This window comes from Mesoplodon mirus (genome assembly GCF_964341445.2).
Source record: "Mesoplodon mirus genome assembly, chromosome: 12".
NCBI lineage: Eukaryota > Metazoa > Chordata > Mammalia > Artiodactyla > Ziphiidae > Mesoplodon > Mesoplodon mirus.
Window position 1 is genome coordinate 39583845 of NC_138988.1, and position 16247 is coordinate 39600091.

The 16247-nt window shown below is 56.3% G+C and overlaps 2 protein-coding genes across 20 annotated transcripts; both read left to right on the top strand.

The window, feature by feature from the left end:
- Positions 1-390: 390 nt before the first annotated feature.
- SLC26A6 (solute carrier family 26 member 6) lies at positions 391-11103 on the top strand. Of its 19 annotated transcripts, none has more exons than XM_082638358.1 (21): positions 439-499; positions 1363-2270; positions 2356-2514; positions 2597-2736; positions 2977-3087; positions 3636-3799; positions 3997-4161; positions 4241-4393; positions 4704-4786; positions 4871-5018; positions 5291-5404; positions 5569-5646; positions 5953-6075; positions 6167-6273; positions 6442-6511; positions 7488-7580; positions 7666-7770; positions 8215-8307; positions 9115-9294; positions 9813-9949; positions 10173-11103. In XM_082638358.1, the coding sequence occupies exons 3-21, from the start codon at positions 2396-2398 to the stop codon at positions 10480-10482; spliced, it is 2493 nt and encodes an 830-aa protein (XP_082494484.1). In that variant the 5' UTR covers positions 439-499; positions 1363-2270; positions 2356-2395; the 3' UTR covers positions 10483-11103. The 19 variants fall into 19 exon arrangements, with proteins under 19 accessions (XP_082494497.1, XP_082494492.1, XP_082494487.1 ...); XM_082638362.1 differs by lacking the exons at positions 439-499; positions 1363-2270 and adding exons at positions 837-1307; positions 9503-9557 and having other exon boundaries at positions 10173-10320; XM_082638363.1 differs by lacking the exons at positions 439-499; positions 1363-2270 and adding exons at positions 838-1307; positions 9503-9557 and having other exon boundaries at positions 5980-6075; positions 10173-10320.
- A 984-nt stretch (positions 11104-12087) lies between these two features.
- On the top strand, positions 12088-15273 carry TMEM89 (transmembrane protein 89). The gene is made up of 3 exons (XM_082638379.1): positions 12088-13196; positions 13540-13721; positions 14306-15273. Exons 1-3 carry the CDS (start codon positions 12903-12905, stop codon positions 14424-14426), a joined length of 597 nt encoding a protein of 198 aa, XP_082494505.1. The 5' UTR covers positions 12088-12902; the 3' UTR covers positions 14427-15273.
- Positions 15274-16247: the final 974 nt, after the last annotated feature.

Here is a 16247-nt window from a genome sequence, read left to right on the forward strand (position 1 = left end):
ACCTGGATACCCCACGGAGAGATAAGGCTCTGGTCACCAGCCGCAACCCTAGACATCCTGCTCCGCGTCCCGCGGGGACCCTCCGCAAAAAGCCGGGACCTGGTGGTATCGGCCCCACCCTACTCAGGGACCTGGGAACTTGGCTACGGCCAGGCCAGCTCGGGTCCTTAGTCCCACTTCTGCGATAACAACCGGCTCAGGCAGGGGAACTAGGCGGGCCACGAGGGGGAGCACAAGCCAAGCCGCAGGGGGAGGAAGGGGTTAAATCTCCCTCCTCAGGGTTCGCAGCGCCGGGAGACCGTCCCTTAGGCTCCGCCCCGGAACGCTGACTGGCCCAAGCCTTCCCCGTCCTGCCCGGGGATTGGCCCCTGGGAGCGCGCCTCAGGCCTCGCCCCCGTCCCAGCCCCGCCTTTCGGGCCGCAGAGGCCGCTCGCTCGAGCTGTGGGGAGTACCGCCTCTCGGTTTGCCCACCCGCCATGGGGCTGTCGGAAGCGCCGGGGTGAGTGCAGGGCGCGGCCCTGGTTCCCAGTGTTCGAGTCCGCGAGGCGCGGGCCACCCCTTGGCCCCCGAGCAGGCGCCCGGCTTGCGTTAGCTCGGAAAGGGTACCGCCGAGTCCCGAGCAGGCATTTCCCGCCTGCCGCGCCTCGGTTTACCGCTTGGTCGATTTTCTGCAGGCGGCTGCCCAACCGTAGTGAGGGATGAGGCGGGAGCCGGCGCCACCCCAGCCCCTGCGGGCTGTGCGGAAAGCCGCTCGAGCGCCGTCCGAGGGCTAGCCGGGGGCCGCCTCGCGGCGGCTGTGTGCGAAGGAGCCCCGGCCCAGGAGGTGCGCCGGTGCGGCGCGTTGGGGCCCGGGACGTGGCTGCTAGAGTGTCCATAGCCGGGGCCTGGGTCCACCCAGGGATGCAACTGGTCCGGGAATGTGCGCTCCGGCCCTTCTGGCCTCTGGGCCCTCCTAGAGGGAGGGGTCAAAGATCTAAGCCCCTCCCTCCAAGCACGGGTTCGACCGAGGGGAGGGGGAGGGGGAGGGGTGGCGGGAGTGGCAGCCCTTAAAGACCTCGAGTGACTCACAGAGGAGGAGGGGCCACGGGGCTCAAAGATCTCTGTGAGCTGGCAATGCCAAGAGTCTCTGAGGATCGTCCTTGCACCCACTCCACTCCATTCTCCAACGGAGACATCCAGGTTAGGGGCCCTTTCCAGGTGAGCTCCTGCCCCTCAGGTGGGAACCTCACCGTAGGTCAGAGCTTCTCACAGATCAGAACTTTCCTGACAGGTGAAGCCTTTCCCAGCAGGGGAGAGCTTCCCTCCAGGTAAGATTCCCCCCTCTGAGATCCATTCCCAGGTGAGAGTTTTCTCCCATTACAGGTGGGGGCCTCCCCCAGGTCAGAGCTTCCCTTAGGTGAGAATACCCTCCAGATCAGAACTTTCCTGGCAGGTGAAAACTTTCCCTGCTAGTGAAAGCTTTCCCCCAGGTAAGTGCTCCCCCTCCAAGAGCTCCTATTCCCAAGTGATAACTGTTTTGGGGACAGCTTCCCCCAGGTAAGAACTGCCCCCCCTTCCCCCCCAGATTTCCTATTCCCAAGTGAGATCGTTTCCCTTAATCAGGTGGTAGCCACTGGGCAGATCAGAGATTCTCCCCAGGACAGAACTTACCTAGCTGGTGAAAACTTTCCTGTCAGGTGAGAGCTTCTCCTTAGGCGAGATCCTCCCGGAGATCTATTCCCAGGTGAGATTGTCCCCCCTTGAAATGGGGGCTTCTCTTTCCAGGGGGAAAATTCTCCCTCCCAGTGAGAGCCATTCCCTGACTTTCCCAGATTAGGCCTGAGCTTGTCCAGGTCTACAACCTGGACCCTGTGGCTGGAGGCCCGGGGGCAATCTTAGCCCCAACACTTTCCTTCTCATAGAGCCTTCTCATATGAAGAGAGACTTGCCTGGTTTGCTGGATTCCTTCCTTGCGTGTGCTCTCCGACAGCATGCACTGGGCTCGTGGGGCAGCTGGATAAGGACTCGGACTGGACTGGGATTAGCTGGAGAAGAGTTGGGGCTGGGGGGAGGGGTCTGGGAGGGACAGTCAGCCTGGAACCTAGATTGGTGAACACTCAGGGCTGGACTGAAGTGTGGCTTGTGTTCATCCTGCTGCCTCTTTGTGGCCCAGCAAGAGTCTTCCACCAGCCAAAGTTCAGGTCCTGCCCCTGCCTGGGCCTGGGCATAGGGCCTGCAGGAGCCAGCTGGGTGGCTGGACCTACCTAGATCTTGGGACCTAGAAAAGTCAGGTGGGTGACTCTGTGGTCCCAGGTGGAGGTCTAGGGGAGGTTGGGCCAGGAGTGCCCACACTGTGTCTCTGGCCTCACCACCCAGACAGAGGGACACACAGGCACTGCTGTCCACAACGCAGGCAATGGAGCTGAGGAGGCGAGATTACCATGTGGAGCGGCCACTGCTGAACCAAGAACAGCTGGAGGAGCTGGGGAGCCGGAGCTCAGCAACTGGGACCCTCCAGTGGCGAAGCTGGTTTCGGTAAGGCTGAGGTGGGGGGGACTGGGGGCACTGGCAGGACTCAGGTAGCCCCTGTCTGTGATACCTACCCTTGTGTCCCCAGGTGCTCCCATGCTCGGGCCCGAGCCCTTCTGTTCCAGTACTTCCCAGTTTTGGCCTGGCTACCCCAGTATCCTGTGCGTGACTGGCTTCTGGGTGACTTGTTGTCTGGCCTGAGTGTGGCCATTATGCAGCTACCACAGGGTGAGCCACCCTTGACCTGGAGACTGTACCCAAAACCCTTGGATGATGACCCCGACCCTGCAAGGCCCTGGCCTGTAATCTGTGAACCACTGCCTGCCCCTGCCTCCCCCCACCCCTCTGCTAAAAGCCAGAAGCATGACCCCTGCCCCTGGAACTATGGCCCATGACCCAGGGCTGGGATTTCCTCATCCTTTCAAGACCCTGGCCTCCAAGTCTACATTGCTACCATTCCACCTCCAGGCCTGGCCTATGCCCTCCTGGCTGGACTGCCCCCTGTGTTTGGCCTCTACAGCTCCTTCTATCCTGTCTTTATCTATTTCCTGTTCGGCACTTCCCGGCACATCTCCGTGGGTGAGTGGAGCCAGGAGGATGCCCACATTCCCCACGGAGGACAGGGTGAGGGAGGGCTGAGCAGGGCAAGGAAACGCAGGGAACAGGGAGGGAGGCATTGATGCCAGGCCAGTGGGAGACTGGCCCAAGAGTCATTCCAGGCAGGACAGGGCCTCTGACCGTGGAGACAGATTCAGGTTACCTAGAGGCCCTGGCCCAGGAGGATACGGGTGGGTGAAGCAACTCAAGGGGCCCAGACTTGGCACAGACCTGAGAGCCTGAGGCAGGCCATGCCCCCTTCCCCATTCCACTTTTCACAGGGGGAGTGGTCCTGAGCCAGTGGACACAGGTGGGACAAGGTAGATGATGCAGGGCCAACATTTGTAGCCACACTCAAGAGCCTTTGAACTTAGAGTTCATACCTGACTGCCAGCGCTGCCTCTATTTGCACAACACATCTGAGGATATTGGTCTAGAGCTGGGTGTCTCCTGGCCTCTCCCTTAAGACCAGGACTCCAGGGCAGGGCAGTGCCCCCTCCCCTTCAGACCACCCTGATCTGCCCCTGCAGGCACCTTTGCTGTCATGTCCGTGATGGTGGGCAGTGTGACAGAATCACTGGCTCCGGATGAAGCCTACCTGCAGGCCTCAAACTCCACTGTTGATGTGGCGGCCAGAGATGCTGATCGGGTGCAGCTGGCCTCCACACTCAGTGTCCTTGTTGGCCTCTTCCAGGTGCGGAGCAGTCAGGAGTACAGGCCCCTGACTGCCAGACCCACCCCTCACCCCATTTGCCAGGTCCCCTGAGTGTCTGGCCATCACCATCTTCCTCCTCCTCATCAGTCATCCCCCTCTGCTCCCACCTGCCCTGGGCTCTGCCCCGGCCACCCCTGGGACCCTCTCCTTCCCTGACTGCCCTGTGCACCCCACAGGTGGGGCTGGGCCTGGTCCATTTTGGCTTCGTGGTCACCTATCTGTCAGAGCCTCTGGTCCGAGCCTATACCACAGCCGCGTCTGTGCAGGTCTTCGTCTCGCAGCTCAAGTATGTGTTTGGCCTCCATCTGAGCAGCCGCTCTGGGCCACTGTCCCTCATCTATGTGAGTGAGGGTGGAAGGAGGGAAGGGTGGGTGGGCCCAGGACCTTGAGTGCTGGCTGTGACCCCCCACCTCCCCTCAGACAGTACTGGAGGTCTGCTGGAAGCTGCCCCAGACCGTGGTCGGCACCATGGTCACTGCAGTTGTGGCAGGGGTGGTTCTCGTGCTGGTGAAGCTGTTGAATGACAAGCTGCGGCGACAACTGCCCATGCCGCTCCCCGGGGAGCTGCTCATGGTTCGAATTCTGGTGGGGGGGGGCAGGGGGAAGGGCAAGTGAGGAGTCCCTGCCGTGTGGGCGTCCCCCAGATAGTTAAAGACTAGTTGGCGTGGGCACTGAGGACTGGGGGGACCACAGCCGACAGCCCCTGACAGCATCTCTCTTTCCCCAAAATGGTGGTGTCCATCTCTTACCCTATCGCTGACTTCTGCCCACCCCTCTGAAGGTTTTGCTTCAGGCCTCTCTCTTTACGCCCAAAGTGATTTCTCCATCCCCCTTAACAGTGGTGCCAGCACCTACCTCCCCTGACTCTGTCCTCTCCCCACAGCTCATCGGGGCCACAGGCATCTCCTACGGTGTGGGACTGCAGCACAGATTTGGGGTGGATGTCGTGGGCAAAATCCCTGCAGGGTGAGCTCTGGCCCCTGTCAGGTCAGGGAGGGTTGGGTGGCCAGGGCCACAACGTTCCTTTGACCTCACAGATGCCCCTCACAGGCTGGTGCCCCCAGTGGCCCCCAGCCCCCAGCTGTTCGCAAGGCTTGTGGGAAATGCCTTTGCCATCGCTGTGGTTGGGTTCGCCATTGCCATCTCGCTGGGGAAGATCTTCGCCCTGAGGCATGGCTACCGGGTGGACAGCAACCAGGTCTGGGGAATGGGATGTGGGACACGGAGAGGGCAGGTGTACAGAGACCCCAGGGCCTGGGGGGTTGGAGTATCAGGTGGGAGACAGGGAAACAGCAAACAGATGTGCTGGGGCCACATGGGGGACTGAGGGTGGGAGAGCAGGACACATGGGACAGTGGCCAAGTTTTTGGGGGCTACTGAGTGCGGATGGAGGTTGGGGATGCATAGGCCTGGACACAGTGACCACGCACTGCTAGTGATGTGTCCTCACACTTGCACTACCCCTATCAGGAGCTGCTGGCACTTGGCCTCAGTAACCTCATCGGGGGCATCTTTCAGTGCTTCCCTGTGAGCTGCTCTATGTCTCGGAGCCTGATACAGGAGAGCACCGGGGGCAACACACAGGTGGGCTGCAGGTGTGGGCTTGGGTGTGCATCTACACGCACACTGCTTTGCCTGGGTGGTCCTATCCCCGGCTTTCCCCCCCCACCCCCCCTTTCCCCCTGCTCTCGCCGCCTTCTCCCCTACACTCCAGCCCACTCATCTGCCCGCTCACTCCCACTGTACAGGTGGCTGGAGCCATCTCCTCCCTCTTCATCCTCATTATCATCGTCAAACTTGGAGAACTCTTCCAAGACCTGCCCAAGGTGAGCCACCATCCCGCACCCAGCCAGGCTTGAGGGCCTTGGCCAGGCCAGGGACTCAGATCAGTCAGTCAGGGCCTGGGTGAGGGGGAGGGATACAGGATCATGCCCTGTTTTTCAAGCTTGAGATCTCTGGGTTGAGATTTGGAGTCGACAGTCAGGGGTAAGAACCTTTGAGAGTCAGACCCAAGTTGTTAGGTTCGGGGGCAGGAGGTGGCTAGTGTCATTCGGGGTCATACCCAGGTGCTTGAGGACAGTCTGGCTCATGCCGGGTGGTCAGGGTTGTCAGCATCCCGCACCTCTCAGTAGCTCCTGGTGACCCTCCCCCTCCCCCAGGCAGTCCTGGCTGCTGCCATCATCGTGAACCTGAAGGGCATGTTGATGCAGTTCACCGACATACGCTCCCTCTGGAAGGCAAATCGAGTGGATCTGGTGAGAGGCCTGGGAGCCCAGGGGTGGGGTCAGGGCCTTCAGCCCCAGTGAACCTTCTAGACCCTGTTGACTACTACCCTTCTGTTTTTAGCTCATCTGGCTGGTGACCTTTGTGGCCACCATCCTGCTGAACCTGGACCTTGGCCTGGCAGTTGCGGTAGTCTTCTCCCTGCTGCTCGTGGTGGTCCGCACACAGCTGTGAGTCACCCCTTTGGTTCCCCCCTCATTCCAGCTGGTGAGGGAGTGAGGTCCACGCTGGTTTCCCCCAGCTTTCCCACATCTTGGGGGGTGACCCAAGGCTCCTTAGAACCCCCTCATTGCCCCCTCTCCTAATGCCCCCCTCTTCTCACACTCTCTCTTTCACAGGCCCCACTACTCTGTCCTGGGGCAGGTGCCAGACACAGATATTTACAGAGACGTGGCAGAGTACTCAGAAGTGAGTGGCAGGGGCTAAGCCAGAGGATGGCGTGGATGGGGTAGGACAGAGGCAGACGGGGCCGTCCCTTATCGGGTCCTTGCGTACTTGGCAAGGACACGGGGGTGGGGCGCTAAGGGTGCTTTGGCCCTTGGAATTTCAAGGGAGGAATTTGGGTCTCTGACCCCCATACTCCGAGTATGGGCCTTAGGGCCTGGGGGAGGAGCCTGTCTTAGAGGCAGGAGTACAAGCCCCATCCTGCAGAGTAGCCCTGGGTCAGGAATGTGGAGGGGCAGGATCTGGGGCACGAGGACTAGGGGAGGCTGTTTGCTGACCTGATCAGTGGGGTTACTGAATCCCCGTCCTTTACCTCCTGAGAAGTCTCACGTCAAGCCCTGGGAACAAAAGTGGGGGCTCTGGAATAAAACAAGCTCATTTTCCCTGATGGAGCCTTGAAGGCTGAGCATAGTATGATGAGGCAGAGTGAGGGAAGGACATGAGGGGAGAAGCTCAGCTGGATGGAAAGGAAGGTGGGGGGTGGCACAGGGACATCGTTCAGGCCCAGAGGCCGAGCAGAGACCTGGAGTGTCCTGAGCGGGGTGGGAGCTGGGGAAGGCTTGGCTGGGCTGGCAGTTGAGGAGGGTCTCTCTGTCCACATACAGAAAACAGACCCCAGTGCTGGGGTTGGAGACCCAAGCGGAAGCTAAGAGCCATTGAAGCCTGGCCTGGGTATTGGCAGAAGGACAGGGGAGATGGGGTGGGAGAGGTTCAGGATGCCCTGGAGGAAGAAGCAGCAGCTCTGACAGGCCCAGCTGAGGGGTCAGGATGACCCCACCAGCTCCTGGGAGGGCATGGGCTGCAGGCTGGGCCTCTGTTAGCTGGGAAGCAGAGGGTTGATGATGTCAGGTACCGGGGTACACAGGGGAGGAAAGAAAGAGAGCAAGATGCAGCTAGGAGAGACGAGGGCTCAGCCACCCCCAACCTGACCCATCCCCAGGCCAGGGAGGTCCCGGGCGTGAAGGTCTTCCGCTCCTCGGCCACCATGTACTTTGCCAACGCTGAGCTCTACAGTGACACGCTGAAGCAGAGGGTGAGGCCTGGGGCCCACAGGGGGAGGGGCAGAGGGTCTCTCACCTCCCCGGTGTCCACATCCCCTGCCCTGCCCTTTGCTCTAGTGCGGTGTGAACGTGGACCACCTCATCTCCCAGAAGAAGAAACTGCTCAGGAAGCAGGAGCTAAAGCTGAAGCGACTTCAGAAAGAGAATAAGCTCCCGAAACAGGCAGGGGCCCTTCTGACCCCACCCGGCCTTTCTCCCAGCCTCCTGGCTTCTCACCCTCATTCTTCATCCCTCCTCCTGTCTCCCTGATGCCCCCAGTGACCCTGCAGGTCAGGGTTCTGTGGGCAGTTTTGTTTTTCTCCTGCCTCCTAAGCCAATGGTGGCGTGGACCATCACAGTCCTCTTCCCAAAGTAGGTCAAAACCCCACAGCCTTCTGATCCCACTGACCTGATCAGTGGGGTTACCGAATCTCCGTCCTTTACCTCCTGAGAAGCCTCACGTCAAGCCCTGAGAACAAAAGTCCCAGGACCCTGCCCTGGGTCCCAAGCTTCAGCTGCTAGTTCACCTGCCTGCCCAAAGCCAGGGGCGACACCAGGCCTGCCTGGCCTGGTTGTCATATGACAGCTGGGACACCTCTTTCCTGGTCCCCCCCTTTCCTGGCCTAGGCTGCCACCTCCAAGGGCACTTCCATTTCCATCAATGTCAACACCAGTGTCACAGACATCGAGAGCAACGATGTGGAGGGCTCCAAGGCCACGGTGAGGCTGGAGGTGGGAGAGGGGCTAACCATGAGCTGCAGGGATGAGAGTGCCCATGTGTGGAGTGGAGTGATGGATCAGATGCTCTACAGGGAGATCTCTAGTGATATGCCATAGAATTCTGCTTGTGGCTCTCTGGTCTGTAATCTGAGGCCTAGCCAAAGACCTTGAATTTGTGAATTCTACAAGACCCTGCAGTCTGTGTTCATGGGCAGAGGGAAGGGACTGGGCATGTGGGAAAAATCTGGGATCAAAGGGGACATGAATCTCAATTAGAGTCTCAGGCAGGACTTCCCTGGCAGGCCAGTGGTTAAGACTCTACGCTCCCAGTGCAGGGGCCATGGGTTCCATCCCTGGTCAGGGAAGTTTCACATGCTGTGCAGCACCCCCCTCCCCCAAAAAAAGACTCAGGCAGGGTGCCAGGATATCTGTGTGCGCGTGTGTCCATGTGTCTCTTTTGGTTTGTCCCCATCCTCAGTCAGTCACTCTGGCTGACTGAGGATGGGGTGTGGTCTCTGATGCCCTTCCTTCTTAAGTGTCCCTATTAAGTATGGGCCCAGGAGGTAACAGAGCAGTAGATGCATGTCTGTGTGTGCTCCCGGAGTCTGGGCACCCTCCCCTGTGTGTCCCCATGTTTCCCTCCTGTCTTTACCTACAGGCTCCCTGTCTCCATATCCTCATGTGTCCACTGCATGCCCCATATATGTGACCGTTTACACGTCTGATCCTGTGTGTCTCTTCACGTCTGTGTATATTCCCTGCCTTCACCCACCGTGGGCGGCCCTTGCAGTGTGTCTGGTTTCCCAGCAGGTGAGCGCAGGGACTGAGCTAGAGGATACAGCAGCCAGGGGTCAAGAAGATGCCAAGGCCCCAGACTTGTCCTCACTGAAGACCCTGGGCCTGCCTCAGCCAGATTTCCACAGCCTCATCCTGGACCTGAGTTCCCTTTCCTTCGTGGACACTGTGTCTCTCAAGAGCCTGAAGAATGTAAGGGGCTGGGGGCACCCCTAAGAAGGGCCTTGGGGGAGGACAAGGCCCTTCAACCCTGACCCCATAACTAACTCCAAGAGCCCTCTGAGCCTAACCCCCAACCCTCTGAGCTCCCCCTCTGAACTCCCTTCCCCCCCAGCCTGCCCAAGTCCCCCTTCGGAACCCCTGAGCCTCCCTCTGAGTCTGGCCCCCTTTTCTGCTGCAGATTTTCCATGACTTCCGGGAGATCGAGGTGGAGGTGTACATGGCCGCCTGCCACTGTGCGTGGGGTGGACACGGCAAGAGCCGTCCGGGGAGGGGGTGGGGATTCTGGCCAAGGAATCTGCCAGGCAGCACAAGGAAAAAGTCTTTCTCTGAAACTGGAGGTCAGAGGGGTCCTGGGAGGGAGGGGTCAAGGGTCAAGAGTTGGGGTTTAGCCATAAGCCTCAGGGGTGGTGGTCAGGGTGACATTCTGCCAGTGCCTGGGTGTTCCTGAGGGTTCTGCGGGTCAGGGGAGACCAACTCCTTGCCTACAGCTCCCGTGGTCACGCAGCTTGAGGCGGGGCACTTCTTCGATGCATCTATCACCAAGCAGCATCTCTTTGCCTCTGTCCACGACGCTGTCATCTTTGCACTCCAACACCCGAGGTCCAGCCCCGTCAACCCTGTTTTGGTGAGCTGACCTCTGTTGCTGAGCTCTTTTTGTTTATCTACTGTTTGTCCCATCCTGACCCCATTTCCAGGAAGTCCACCCTTCCTGGATGGCTCTGATTAGCTCTGCCCCCAGTGGATCCACTGCCTTCCCCTCCTGCCTTTAGAGGAAGCTGCTCCCGGGGGAGGGGGTGGTACGTGTCCTTCGGAAACTGACAGGAGCCTCTCCTCCTCTCCCTGCCCAGGTTACCAAACTCTGACCGTGCTGCCACCCTGCCTGAGACTGCCCACCTCTGGAGGTTGCGACCAGTTACCCGTGAGGACCCCCTACCCCTGGGCTGCCTCCACATGTCACCCAGGAGTCCCCTCCGTACGCAGGCACATAACTCAGGGATGGAGGTCCTGGGACTCCAAGTTCAGTGCTCTAGGCCTGGGATAAGGCACTGGCCAAGTTGGAGGAGCATGCATGTTTTTAGCCTCAGGAATAAAGATTTGTTTGCCCAGTGCCAGGCTCTGCTGTGGCTTGGTGGGGGCTTGGCAGGGGCAAGGGTATAGTCCACAGCCCTGGCTCCTGACCCTTCTTATGCCCCAAAGTGGGAATTGGGGTTGGAAGTGGGGGGAAAGTTTGGGGAGGGCAGGGTCAGGCAGGGGGAGTGTGGAGCAGGAGGGAGAGCTACGGGGCTAGGCCCGGGGGGGCACGTCCCAGGTCCAAGTTCCTCCCCAGCCACATGCAGCCCTCGACACCTGTGTCCTCGGCTGTAAAATGGTTGGAATCAGAGCTGCTTCTCAGGAATGACCTGTTCTCAGGGACCCCTGATGAGGTGCAGGGCAGGCCTGGCACTACTGGGCAGCCCCTGGAGGGTGTGGTGTGAACACCTGAGCAACCAGCTAAGGAAGCACAGGGTATTCACAGGTGTTGCCGGTCTGCACTGAGAAGTAAGAATATGGGAATTCCCTGGCAGACTAGTGGTTAGGACTCAACGCTTTCACTGTCAAGGGTGAGGGTTCGATCGATCCCTGGTTGGGGAACTAAGATCCCACAAGCAGCACAGTGCAGCCAAAAGAAAAAAAAAAGAAAAGAAAAGAAAGGAAAGAATGTGCATGATTGATTTACTTGGGAAAAATGCTTATTTGTATAATTAGATCACCTGGGCTTTGCAGGTCACCGTCAGCCAAGAACCACGTGTTGATTTCTACCATAAAACACCAACATCTGGGCATGTGGCCCAGTGGGCAGCAATGGGCCTTCAGGCCAGCTGATACTGAGTGACTGGGGGCCAGGGTGGGGAGGTCGAACCTTTCTGGGCCTCAGTATCCTCATCAGGAGAGTAGAAATGGTAATAGTACCCACTTCATGGGTTCCTCAATGAGTATTAAATGAGTAAATGCCACAAACAGCTTGCAACAGTGCTGGGCTCACGTCACCTGCCAAAACAAGTGAGCCTGCCATTCGCAGGTCCCGACCAGGTCCTGGGCTCTGTGCTGGACCAGTGGACAGAGGCTGCCCTGCCCTGCAAGTCACAGAGGCACCCCTTGCCTGGCTGTTTCTATCCTGGCCTGTGTCAGTTCCCTGCTCTGTGTTCACAAATCATCTGTCCTTTCCCCACCCCCAAAACCTTGCCCAGGAAATCAGGGCCCTTTGTCACACTGCCTCCAGGCACCAGGAACAGCACTGGGCACAAGCAAGTGCTTGGTAAATACTGGTTAAGTGAACCTATGTACTGGAGTGGAAGGTAAATCTCAAACATGAACTTGCAGATACAGGCAGACCTTGTTTTATTGCACTTCGCCGTACTGTGTTTTTTACAAATTGAAAGTTTATGGCAACCCTGAGTCAAGTCTTTTGGTGCCATTTTTCCAACATCATTTGCTCACTGCATGTCGCTGTCACATTGTGGTAATTCTCAAAGTATTTCAAACTTTTTCATTATTATTTGTTAGGATCTGTGATCAGTGATCTTTGATGTTACTACTGTGACTTGCTGAAGGCTCAGATGATGGTCAGCAATTTTTAGCAATAAAGTGTTTTTTTAAATTAAGGTATGTACTTTTTTTTAGACATAATGCTACTGCACCCTTAATAGACTACAGTGTAGTGTAAACATTTATATGCACCGGGAAACTGAAAAATTTGTGCAACTCGCTTTATTGTGGTGGTCTAGAACCGAAGCACAGTATCTCCAAGGTATACCTGTACTTGGAAATGCTTTGAAGAAAATGAAACAGGGTCAGGAATTCCCTGGCAGTCCAGTGGTTATGACTGCGCTTCCAGTGCAGGGCGCACGGGTTCAGTCCCTGGTCGGGGAACTAAGATCCCACATGCCACAATGCGGCCAAATAAATAAATAAAACAGGGTCACGTGAAAGAGAAGGGACTGTGTTACCCGGGATGGTCATGGGAGGGAGACTCAGGGAGCAGGTGACACTTGAGCTGAAATCCAGCTGTGAGAGTTCTCTTTCTAGGACAGTGCTCCTAGTGTAGTGAACTGCAGGTGTGTTCAAGGAACACCAGGGAGGCCTACAAGAGGCAGCGGGGGAGACCAGAGCATAGAGCACCTCACAGGCCAGGGTGAGCCTTCAGGCTTTATTCAGAGAGTGCGCGCCCACATTTTTGAGTGCTCACTGTGCTGCGACGTGTACCATGGGGCTGAGTCTGGGCATAGGGGGGCAGGGAGCAGCTCTGTGTGCTTAGCTTGGTTGGCCTGTGGTTGATACTGCCACTGGTGGAGAGCATGTTAGATGTATGTTAGATGATGAGGAGGGAGAGGGGGAAGGAGGCATTCTTTCATTCCTGGGCCCTAAGCCTGCCCTCCTCCCTGCCCTGGAATCCCACCCCGCCCCATATTTTCTGGCCAGGCCACCCCTCCTGAAAGCCATGGGCCCAGCTGGAACCTACTGCCTCACCTGCCCCTGGGGGAGGGGTGTTTGCCCGTTGCCAGGCGCCCAGGTTCCGGCCCCTAGTACTTGCAGCAGCCATGCTGCACACACAGTCCTTCCTGCCATGGCTGCTTCTGCTAGCAATGCCTGTCCCCACCCACACCTGGTCACGGCCCCTGTGGTACCAGGTGGGGCTGGACTTACAGCCCTGGGGGTGCCAGCCAAACAGCCTGGAGGGTTGCAAGGACAGCCTGGGTTCTTCTGGCCATTGGATGGGCCTGGGGGTGAACTGCATCTACCCAGTGGCTGGGGTCACCGTTGCCACTACCATGATGCTGATGCTCAGCCATGTGGTGATGCAATGGCGGCGCTCACAGGCCACTAAGAGTGAGGTGAGCATGGCACTGCTCTGTCCCCACAGCTCGTAATTCTCTACCCATCCTCCCACTCATGTCTTGTGGGCCTCCTGCTGCCCCTCCCCCTCCCCCATCACTCACACCCCAGGGTCCCTACATCTGTCCACACCCAACAGTCCCTGGCCATTTCCCATGGGTAGTACCCTGCCCCATCCTCCCTCTTTAATATCCCTATTCCTCATCCAGCCTCCATGGGCCCCATGACCATACTAGGCCACAACAGACCCTCCACGATCCTCCATCACCCTAAGTCCCCCTTCCCACCACACCTCTGTCCTGTTCCTCTGTTCTCACTCCTGCCTCTTGGTCCTATCCTCAGCATCTGCAGGTGACGGCTAACCCCTGTGCACCCTGGAAACGACGGGCCCCGATCTCAGACCGTACTCTACTCCTTGGGATCCTGCATATGCTGGATGCCCTCCTGGTCCATATTGAGGGCTATCTGCAGCGTCTAGCCACCCAGCGGCGAACCCAAATAAAGGGGACTCCTGCCCAGAGCGGGTGACCCAACATACTCCTCTCTTTGCCTGGTGGCCTGTTGGGGTGGGGATGGCCTGAGGCTCTGGGCCAGGCTCAGGCCTGTGTGTCTTATTCTCTCCAGGCCTGTCTGGACCCTGTGCCCCTTTTCTACTTTTAGAGCCAGCACACCCATCGAGGCCTCGGTGCCCATTGATGGCTGGGCAGATGGGGCCCGGGCTGGCTCACACTGCTCCATTGCCCACACCAACTGACCCCCTCCTCTCTAGGGATCCCACTCATAAATACAATTGCTCCTCTGGGGCTCCTCAGGGGCCCCCAGTGTGGTGGGAGAAGACTTGGCCAAAAGGGCAGATGTGGGTGGTCCAGAGAGGGCAGCCCAGAGGTGACCACTTGGCTGAGTCAGGAGCTAGAGCTCCTGGTTGAGCCTGCGGGGCCTGAGCTGGGGCTGGGGGTAGAGGGAGGGCCCTGGCTGCCTTCATCTTTGTGACATCTCAAGCATGCTTTGGCACCTAAGTGGCCCTCGCTCTAAAGCCCCTGGAAGTGGGATGGGGGCTGAACCTCCCCAAGGGGGCCCTCACCTGCTTCCTCCCTTCCTTCTACCATAGGCATCAGGATCTGCTGATGAACAGAACAGTCTCCTCCCTCACCCACTCACAAATAGGGGAGGGTAGAGGTGGTGATGAAGCAGACTCAAAAACTCAATTCCTCTGCAGAGAGTTGTGCTGAGCCAGTTGGAGTAGGGCAGGTGTGGGCTGACTGCTGGTACCTGAAGGGTGAGTTGGGTGATGAGAGGAGGGGGAGAGTGCTCCAGTCAGAAGGATAAGCACATACAAGGGCCAGGTGGGGAAAGAGACCTTGACCTGTTCCATGAACTATAAGATGGTCAGGATTTCAGGGGAAAGAAGGAATTCTGGAGCACAGGAGAGGGCAGGCTGGGAAGGGACAGGAGTTAGTGTCTCCTAGGGAGGCTGTGGTAGGCAGGATAATGGCCCTCAAGATGTCCTTGGAGTCTGTGAATATTTTACAGTACATGGCAAAGAGGATTTTGCAGATGGAATTAAGTTAAAGACATTAAAATGGGAAGATTATTCTGGATTATTTTGGTAGGCCCAGTGTAATTTCATGAGCCCTTAAAAGTGGAAGAGGAGGGCAGGAGAGTTGGTCGGATTCAAAGTGTAAGAGGTACTAATAATACTCTGCTGCTGGCTTTGAAGGTGGTGGAAGAGATCTTCCACCACCCAAAGGTCCAAGGAATTCAGATGGCCTCTAGAAGCTGGGAATGACCCTTGGGTGATAGCCAGCAAGAAAACAGAAACCTCAGTCCTTCAACCACTATGATCTAACTTCTGCCAATAACCTGAATGACCAAGGACACATTCTCCCCTAGAGCCTCCAGAAAGGAACACAGCCCTGCTAATGTCTTGATTTTAGCCCAGTGACATCCGTGTTGGATTTTGGGCCTACAGAACTGTGAGATAATAAATTTGTTTTGTTCTAAGCCATTAAGTCTGTGGTGATTTGTTATGGCAGCAATAGAAAACTACTAAATATTGGTATCAAGAGTGAGAGGTACTGCTGTAACAAATCCTAAAAATGTGGAAATTGCTTTGGAATTGGGCAGTGAACAAAGGCTGGAAGAATGTCAGGGAGCATAATAGAAAAAGCCAAAACTACCTTCAAACAACTGTTAGCAGAAATTTGGACATTAAGAATGCTGCCATTGAGGGCTCAGAAGAAAATTAGGAACATGTTACTGGAAACCAGGAGTAAAAGGAATCTTTGTTAAATAGTTGTGGGAAGCTTAGTGGAATCATAACCCGTGTTTGGATGGAAAGCAGAACTTGTAAATGATGAACTTTAATGTTTAGCAGAAAAAATTTCCAAGTGAAGTGCTGAAGGTGCCACCTGATTTCTTCTTGCTGAAAAACATTGCTGAAAGAAATTTAAAAAGACCTAAATAAATAGAAAGACATTCCATATTCTTTGATTGGAGGACTTAATATTGTTAAAATGGCAATACTACCCAAAGTGGTCTACAGATTCAGTGTAATCCCAGTGAAAATCCCAATGGTGTTTTATAAGAGAAATAGAAAAACCCATCCTAAAATTTATATGGAATCTCAAGGGACCCTGAAGAGCCAAAACAATCTTGGAAAAAGAACAAAGTTGGAGGACTCAAACTTTCTGATTTCCAAAATGTACTACAAAGGCACTGTAATCAAAACAGTGTGGTGCTGGCATAAGAATAGACATATAGACCAATGAAATAGAATAGCCCAGAAATAAACCTTCACATATATATTCAGTTGATTTTCAACAAGAGTGCAAAGACCATTTAATGGGGAAAAGATAGTCTTTTCAAAAAATGGTGCTGAGAAAACAATATCCACATGCAAAAGAATGAAGTTGGACCCTTACCTTACATCATATACAAAATTAAGTTAAAAGTATCAAAGATTTAAATTTAAAAGTTAAAACTATAAAACTTTTAGAAGAAAACATAGATGGAAATCTTCATAATTTTGGAGAAGGCAATGATTTCTTAAG